The sequence below is a fragment of the Rhinopithecus bieti genome, unplaced genomic scaffold, assembly GCF_001698545.2.
Source record: "Rhinopithecus bieti isolate Rb0 unplaced genomic scaffold, ASM169854v2 scaffold_26199, whole genome shotgun sequence".
Lineage (NCBI taxonomy): Eukaryota > Metazoa > Chordata > Mammalia > Primates > Cercopithecidae > Rhinopithecus > Rhinopithecus bieti.
Genome location: NW_016811775.1, coordinates 267,482 through 275,386, shown reverse-complemented (window position 1 = coordinate 275,386; position 7,905 = coordinate 267,482). Strand labels below are relative to the sequence as shown.

The 7,905-nt window shown below is 49.1% G+C and overlaps 1 protein-coding gene across 1 annotated transcript in view; it reads right to left on the bottom strand.

Moving 5' to 3' along the window:
- Window positions 1-7,905, bottom strand: part of CACNA1A (calcium voltage-gated channel subunit alpha1 A) — a 267,197-nt gene that overhangs the window by 53,625 nt on the left and 205,667 nt on the right. Inside the window, exons 29-31 of the mRNA XM_017895048.1 lie at window positions 6,225-6,362; window positions 3,559-3,760; window positions 984-1,211 (exon numbers count right to left, since the gene is read on the bottom strand). Coding sequence (XP_017750537.1) covers window positions 984-1,211; window positions 3,559-3,760; window positions 6,225-6,362 — 568 coding nt within the window. The remainder of the gene's footprint in view (window positions 1-983; window positions 1,212-3,558; window positions 3,761-6,224; window positions 6,363-7,905) is intronic.

Sequence of the window (7,905 nt, the reverse complement as noted above, 5' to 3'; positions counted from 1 at the left end):
TTTCTTTTTTTTTTTTTGAGATGGAGTCTCGCTCTGTCGCCCAGGCTGGAGTGCAGTGGCCGGATCTCAGCTCACTGCAAGCTCCGTCTCCCGAGTTTACGCCATTCTCCTGCCTCAGCCTCCCGAGTAGCTGGGACTACAGGCGCCTGCCACCACACCCGGCTAGTTTTTTGTATTTTTTAGTAGAGACGGGGTTTCACTGTGTTAGCTAGGATGGTCTCGATCTCCTGACCTCGTGATCTGCCTGTCTCGGCCTCCCAAAGTGCTGGGATTACAGGCTTGAGCCACCGCGCCCGGCCTCTTTTCTTTTCTTTCTTTTTTTTTTTTTTTGAGATAGAGTCTCGCTTTTGTTGCCCAGGCTGGAGTGCAATGGCGCGATCTCGGCTCACAGCAACCTCCGCCTCCCGGGTTCAAGCGATTCTCCTGCCTCAGCCTCCTGAGTAGCTGGGATTACAGATGCGCACCACTATGCTTGACTGATTTTGTATTTTTAGTAGAGATGGAGTTTCTCCATGTTGGTCAGGCTGGTCTCGAACTCACAACCTCAGGTGATCTGCCCGCCTCGGCCTCCCAAAGTTCTGGGATTACAGGCGTGGGCCACCGCGCCCGGCCCCCTCATTTCATTAATCAAACATTTATAGACAGCTTCTTGTTCCGTCCGAACCAGATCCTTGTTGGACTCTAGGAATTCAGGGGTGAGGTCCTCACAAGTGGGTGGGGGACACTGTCGTGCAACCTGACGCTGATTTTTGTGGCAGGTGACATAAAGATAGGATGCCTGCTAAGACGGGCACCTCAAGCAGTCTTGGGTGGTCAGGGAAGGTTTTCTGGAGGAAGAGGTCTGCAGGTACAGCTGGGAAGAAGCAGTTGGCCAGGGGGAGTGGTGGGAACCGTGTGTCAGGTAGAGGGAACAGCAGGAACAAATCACAGCAGGTGATCCAGAATGTGGTCTGTCTGGGAAACTGCAGATGGTTTCATTTCACGAGGGTCGAGGCAGGAACGAGGTGGGGCTTAAGCAGTGCTGGGGGTTGGTGTAAGGCGCTTACCTTCATCATAAGCACGATGGTGTTGAGGGCGATCATGGCCATGATCGTGTACTCGAAAGGCGGAGACACCACGAACTGCCACATGCGGTACTGGAAGCTCTGCTTGTTCTGCGGCATGTGTCGGGTCAGCGGCTTGGCGCTGATGGCGAAATCGATGCAGGCCCTCTGCAGGAGAGAGGCCAGTGGTGAGAGTGGCAGAGGCAGGAGGAAGGTGGCTGTATACCAGGCACCCTCTGTCTAACTCGTCGTGGTTCTCAAGTGCTTCTGCTTGAGTCTCTGCCTCTCTTGCCCCCAGCCAGGATTCCTGGGCTCCCTCCTCCTTCTCACCATTGCTTTCTTTCTTTTGAGACGGAGTCTCGCTGTGTCACCCAGGCTAGAGTGCAGTGGCACGACCTTGGCTCACTGTAACATCCACCTCCCAGGTTCACGCCATTCTCCTGCCTCAGCCTCCCGAGCAGCTGGGACTACAGGCGCCCGCCACCTCGCTCAGCTAACTTTTTGTATTTTTAGTAGAGACGGGGTTTCACCGTGTTAGCCAGGATGGTCTCGATCTCCTGACCTCATGATCTGCCCGTCTCAGCCTCCCAAAGTGCTGGGATTACAGGCATGAGCCACCGTGCCCGGCCCTCACCATTGCTTTCTTATCCTAACAGCTACAGTTGCTTGAAACGTCACCATTTGCCAAAACTTGCACTGACATTTCCCCATTATTGCATGGCTAATGCAAACATGGGAAGTGGGTACTATCAATGACCTCACTTTGCAGATGACGAAAATAGAGGCTTAGAGAGGTTAAACCACTTGCCTGAGGTGACACAGCTACCAAGTGTGCCAAATCAAATTGAAGCCTAATCCTTCTTTCCCTTCCTCCCTCTCTCCCTCCCTCCTTCATTCCCTTTTTCCTTCCTTCCCTTCATTCCTTCCTCCCTTTCCCCTTTCTTTTCCCTCTTCTTTCCTTCCTTCCCTTTCTTTCTCCTTCCTTCCTTCTTCCCTCCCTCCCTCTCCTTCCCTCCCTCCCTCTCTCCTTCCCTCCCTCCCTCTCTCCTTCCCTCCCTCCCCCCTTTCTCTCTCTCTCCTTCCTTCCTTCCTTCCTTCCTTCCTTCCTTCCTTCCTTCTTCCTTCCCTCTCTCCCTTCCTCCCTCCTTCCTTCTTTTCTTTTTTCTTTGACAGGGGCTTGCTTTGTCACCTAGGCTGGAGTGCAGTACAATCACAGCTCACTGCAGCCTTGACCTCCTGGGCTCAAGTGATCCTCCCACTTCAGCCTCCTGAGTAGCTGGGACTACAGGCATGCACCACCACACCCAGCTAATTAAAACTTTTTTTTTTTTTAATCATAGAGATGGGGTATCACTATGTTGCTCAGGCTGTTCTTGAACTCCTGGGCTCAAGCAATCCTCCTGCCTTGGCCTCCTAAAGTGTTAAGATTATAGGCGTGAGCCACTGTGCCCAGCCCACTCTTTCTTACTGAATACTTTGCTGCTGCTTCTCCTTCTCTTCGAGGGAGAGAGAGGGAAGAATAGTGGTTATTAAGTCTTAAGGGTCAAGGGAGCAGAGGATATATTCTAGGTCCTCTATTTAGCTTGAATGATGCCAGAGAGAGGCAAAGAGTCACGTCTATACTCTCTGGTAGACTGGGGATTGGATTTTCTTTCCTTTTCTTTTTTTGAGACAGGGTCTTGCTCTGTTGCCCAGGCTGGAGTGCAGTGGCATGATGATAGCTCACTGAAGCCTCGAACTCCCAAGCTCAAGCATCCTCCCACCTCAGCCTCCCATGTTACTGGGACTAAAGGTGTGCACCATCATGCCTGGCTATTTTTTTTTTATTTGTAGTAGAGATGGGGTCTTGCTGTGTTGGCCAGGTTGGTCTCAAACTCCTAAGCTCAAGTGATCCTCCCACCTCAGTTTCCCAAATGTTGGGATTACAGGTGTGAGCCACCACACCTGGCTTGGCTTTTCATTCATAAATATTCACCATCCTTCACTAGGGGCGATCATATTTCCCCACTCCACTGACATCAGAATGGATGTGTGACTTGCTTTGGCTGATGAAATGTGAGCAGAAGTGACATGTGTCATTTTTGAGTACAAGCATGAAGAGCTGAGCCTCCGTCTGACATACTCTCTTTTTCATCTGGAGCATTTCAGAGGGAGGCTGCTCTGCCGCTCTGCCAGCCTGGGAACCAGAATAAAGATGACAAGCAGAAGATCCACAACTGATCTCGACATGCAGTGTGAGCAAAAAATAAGTCCCTTTGTGGATATTTGGCAATGAAATCTGGGGTTGCTTGTTACTGCAGCACAACCCAGACTAAACTGACTGATACATACACTGTATGACCTATTTCCTCTGGAACTCCATGAAGGACTGCCCTGAAGCCCTGAATTTGGTTTGGAGGATGCTTCTGTTCTCTCCCCAAGGTACCCCTCGAAACGGGTTCCTGGGTGTTGTGTGTGTGTGTTTTAAAGTTTGTGTCCCCAATTTTTAAAGGACAGATGGAATTGGAAGTGGCACCTCATTTTTCTCCAGGCTGTATTCCTCCATCATCTTGTCCCCTTGCTCCTGGAAGGTGATGATGATCAAGGCCACAAAGATATTGACAAAGAAGAAGGGGAACACCACAAAGTAGACGACGTAGAAAATGGACATCTCCATGCGGTACCCAGGGCTAGGGCCCTGGTTCTCAAAGGTGGCATCCACTGAGTGCTTGAGGACCCTGAAAGGAATGGGGCAGGGAGAGGGAAGGAACAGGAAGGAGAGAGACAAGGACCCAAGGGGTGATAAGGAAGGTGGAGAGAGGGTGGAAGTAAGATGGCGGAACAGGAACACAGGGAAATGAAAAAGAAATTTAAGTAGTCACTGTTTTTTGAAAGCTTGACAATAATGTCAGTTATTTCTTAAATTTATTTATTTATTTTTTTTGTATTTTTAGTAGAGACGGGGTTTCACCATGTTAGCCAGGATGGTTTTGATCTCCTGACCTCGTGATCCACCCGCCTCGGCCTCCCAAAGTGCTGGGAGCCACTGTGCCCGGTCCAATTTTAATTTTTTGAGATGGAGTTTTGCTCTCATTGCCCGGGCTGGAGTGCAATGGCGTGATCTCAACTCACTACAACCTCCACCTCCTGGGTTCAAGTGATTCTCCTGCCTCAGCCTCCTAAGTAGCTGGGATTACAGACATGTGCCACCATGCCTGGCTAATTTTTTTTTTTTTTTTTTTTTTTTGAGACAGAGTCTCGTTCTGTCGCCCAGGCTGGAGTGCAGTGACCAGATCTCAGCTCACTGCAAGCTTCGCCTCCCAGGTTTACGCCATACTCCTGCCTCAGCCTCCTGAGTAGCTGGGACTACAGGCGCCCACCACCTCGGCCGGCTAGTTTTTTGTATTTTTTAAATAGAGACGGGGTTTCACTGTGTTAGCCACGATGGTCTCAATCTCCTGACCTTGTGATCTGCCCATCTTGGCCTCCCAAAGTGCTGGGATTACAGGCTTGAGCCACCGCACTCGGCATTTTTTGTATTTTTAGTAGAGACGGGGTTTCACCATGTTGGTCAGGACATGAGTTGTTGGTCAGGTCTTGAACTCCTGACCTCAGGTGATCCACCCACTTTGGCCTCCCAAACTGCTGAGATTACTGGTGTGAGCCACCACGCCCAGCCAATGTCAGTTATTTCTACTGCTGTGCATGACGGGTTTGCTGTGTGCTGGAAACAATATTCAACGTTTCATTCCCACCTGCTCAGCAACCCTCTCAGGGAGGTTATTACTGGCTCCAGTTTGCATACGAGGAAACTGAAGTTTGGCAATTTTAAGGGACGTGCTGAAGATCACCCACTTAGAAGTGGCCAAGTTAGGATTTAAAGACAGGTTGTGGCAATGGAGGGAGTGGAGGTGGGTGTATGAATGTGGAGTGGGTATTTGAGCACAGGTGGTGGTGGGTGCTGAGGAGGTGCAATGAGTATGAGAGTAGGCAAGTGCATAGCAGCTCTGTACAGTTGTGCACTGCTCAAAGGCTGTGTCTAAGTGTTACCTTCACATGATAGGCATGATAGATTTGTGTATTCATGATGACAATTTTTTGGCAGGTGGCCCTCCAGTGCCTTGTTTGAACAAAATCATTTAAGTCTATTGCAATGATTTTCAGACAGATGGAAGTGAAGCCTGTTGAGAAAGGGGTGTTTTAAAAAACTTTGCTCAAAGGGGCCTTGTGGGTTAGCACTATTCTCATGTGTGTGAGTACTGGATGGGTGTGAGGGTGGGCAGAAGGGCATGTTCAGGTTGGCATATTTGCTGAGAGAGGGAGGGAGGTGAGGATAATGAGGGTACATGCTGGAATCTACCAAGCTTCTGGCCTGGCATTTCCAGACCTCTGAGAGGAAGACTACGACTTGGACAAGGTGAGGGAGGGAGGCATTTGTTTTGGGTGCGAATTAAGGGGGTACTGAAAATCTCAGTAATCAAGATAATCTTTTGCTCCAATATTTTAAAATCAAAGTTAATGCAAAAAGTCCATGATGAAAAAATACCAATTTCTTCTTCTTTTTGTTTTTTGAGATGGGGTCTCCTTTTGTTGTCCAGGCTGGAGTACAATGGCACAATCACAGCTCACTGCAGCCTTGAACTCCTAGGCTCAAGCAATCCTCCCACCTCTGCCTCCTGAGTAGCTGGGATAACAGGTATGAGCCACTGCAAATGGCTCAAAATTTTAAATAAAGATGAAGTCCATGATTCAGCCTCACCGGTTTTTTTTTTCGCGGGGTGGGGAGGAGGCCCTAGTTTTGCTCTGTCACCCAGGATGAAGTGCAGTGGTGCAATCTCGGCTCACTGCAACCTCTGCCTCCTGGGTTCAAGGGATTCTTGTGTCTCAGCCTCCTGAGTAGCTGAGACCACAGGTGTGAGCCACCATGCCTGGCTTTTTTTTTTTTTTTTTTTTTTTTTTTTTTTTTTTTTTTTTTTTTTTTTGTATTTTTAGTATTTTTAGTGTTTTGCCATGATGGTCAGGCTGATCTCAAACTCCTGGTCTCAAGCAATACACCTGCCTTGGCCTCCTAAAGTGTTGGGATTACAGGCTTGAACCACTATGCCCGGCTTCCAAGACCTTCCTTATCGCTAAGCTCTCAGGCCCTTTATCCTCCTGCTCCCTGGGGTTCCTCCTGGGTAGGTTTCTAGTCGGGCCACTTACTGTGGCCAGCCTTCTCCCGTGGACACGGTGAAGAGGGTCAGCAGAGCCCACAGCACGTTGTCATAATGGAATTCATACTTCTTCCACTCCCGATCTCGCGCCTTCACCTCATTCTTCTCGTAGAGGAGGTATTTGCCTCTGCCACAGAGAGTGGGGACTGTTAGCAAACGGGAAAGAGGGGCTGTCTTGCACTTGCCTTTGGTTATCAGAGACGGGGGAGGGAAAAGAAGAGGGGTCCACCAGCCTAGGCTGCGTCCCTCAGCCTGGGAAGCAGTGCCTCCCCACCTTGCCACCATGTGTCCCTGTGCTTCACAGGGGATTATGTGTGCATCTACTTCGAGATAAATCCATGGGTGATGGCACAACCTTACTCCTGGTGGGAGAGCTGACCCAGGGTCCAACACTTCCAACGTGATAACTTCTAGTCCTCGGGGTGAGAGCCTCAGGCTTGCTGGGGGTGGGGTGGGGGGAGTTTAGGAGGAGGCAGAGAGACACAGCGGACATTTACAGGTTCATCAGGCTAAGGGAGGTTGCTACTCCTTTTCAAGGCAGGAAACAAGGGTTAGTTCCAGACTTCTATCCAGACATCTGGCATCCTCCTAATTTCAATAAATAGCCATCAAGATAACAACAGGCTATCACGTGTTGCAAAATGCCACTTTACACTGTTAACAATATCACTATATATACACATACATATATAGACACACACACATATATATGTATTTTGTGTGTATATATATGTGTGTGTGTATATATATATTTTTTTGAGATGGAGTCTTGCTCTGTTGCCCAGGCTGGAGTACAGTGGCCCAATTTGGGCTCACTGCAAGGTCTGCCTCCCGGGTTCACGCCATTCTCCTGCCTCAGCCTCCCGAGTAGCTGGGACTACAGTCATCTGCCACCATACCCAGCTAGTTTTTTGTATTTTTAGTAGAGACGGGGTTTCACCATGTTAGCCAGGATGGTCTCGATCTCCTGACCTCGTGATCCGCCCACCTCGGCCTCCCAAAGTGCTGGGATTACAGGTGTGAGCCTCCGCGCCCAGCCTATATGTATATAGTTTTGAGAGGCAGGGTCTCACTCTGTCACGCAGGCTGGAGTGCAGTGGTACCATCATAGTGCATTGCAGCCTTGAACTCCTATGTTTAAACAATCCTCCCGCCTCAGCCTCCCAAGTAGCTGGGACTACAGGTGTGTGCTACCATGCCCTGCTAACTTTTAAAATTTATTTTGTAGGGATGGGCTCTCATTATGTTGCCCAATCTGGTCTCTAACTCCTGGCCTCAAGTAATCCTTCCACCTCAGCCTCCCAAAGTGTTGGAATTACAGGTGTGAGCCACTGCACCTGGCCTCTTACCTAACTTATCTGGTAATGAAACCTGATCTGATTGGACATGAAGCTCTTTATACTTGTTATTTACCCATTTGGTGTGAATACACATTTTATGGCAGAAATATTGTGTTTGATTATAGGGCTGCCTTAGACCCAGCTGAGGATGTCATGTCTGACATGGGATGTACCCAGTCCAACCTTTCTAAAACCTCAAAATATTCTCAACTTTGAAACACTTCCGCCTGTCAAGATTTCAAGTAAGGAACTGTGGACGTGTATTAATATCCCTCACATGACAAGGGCAGTGACTGAAAGGTCAAGCAATTTGCTTATGACTCATCCTGT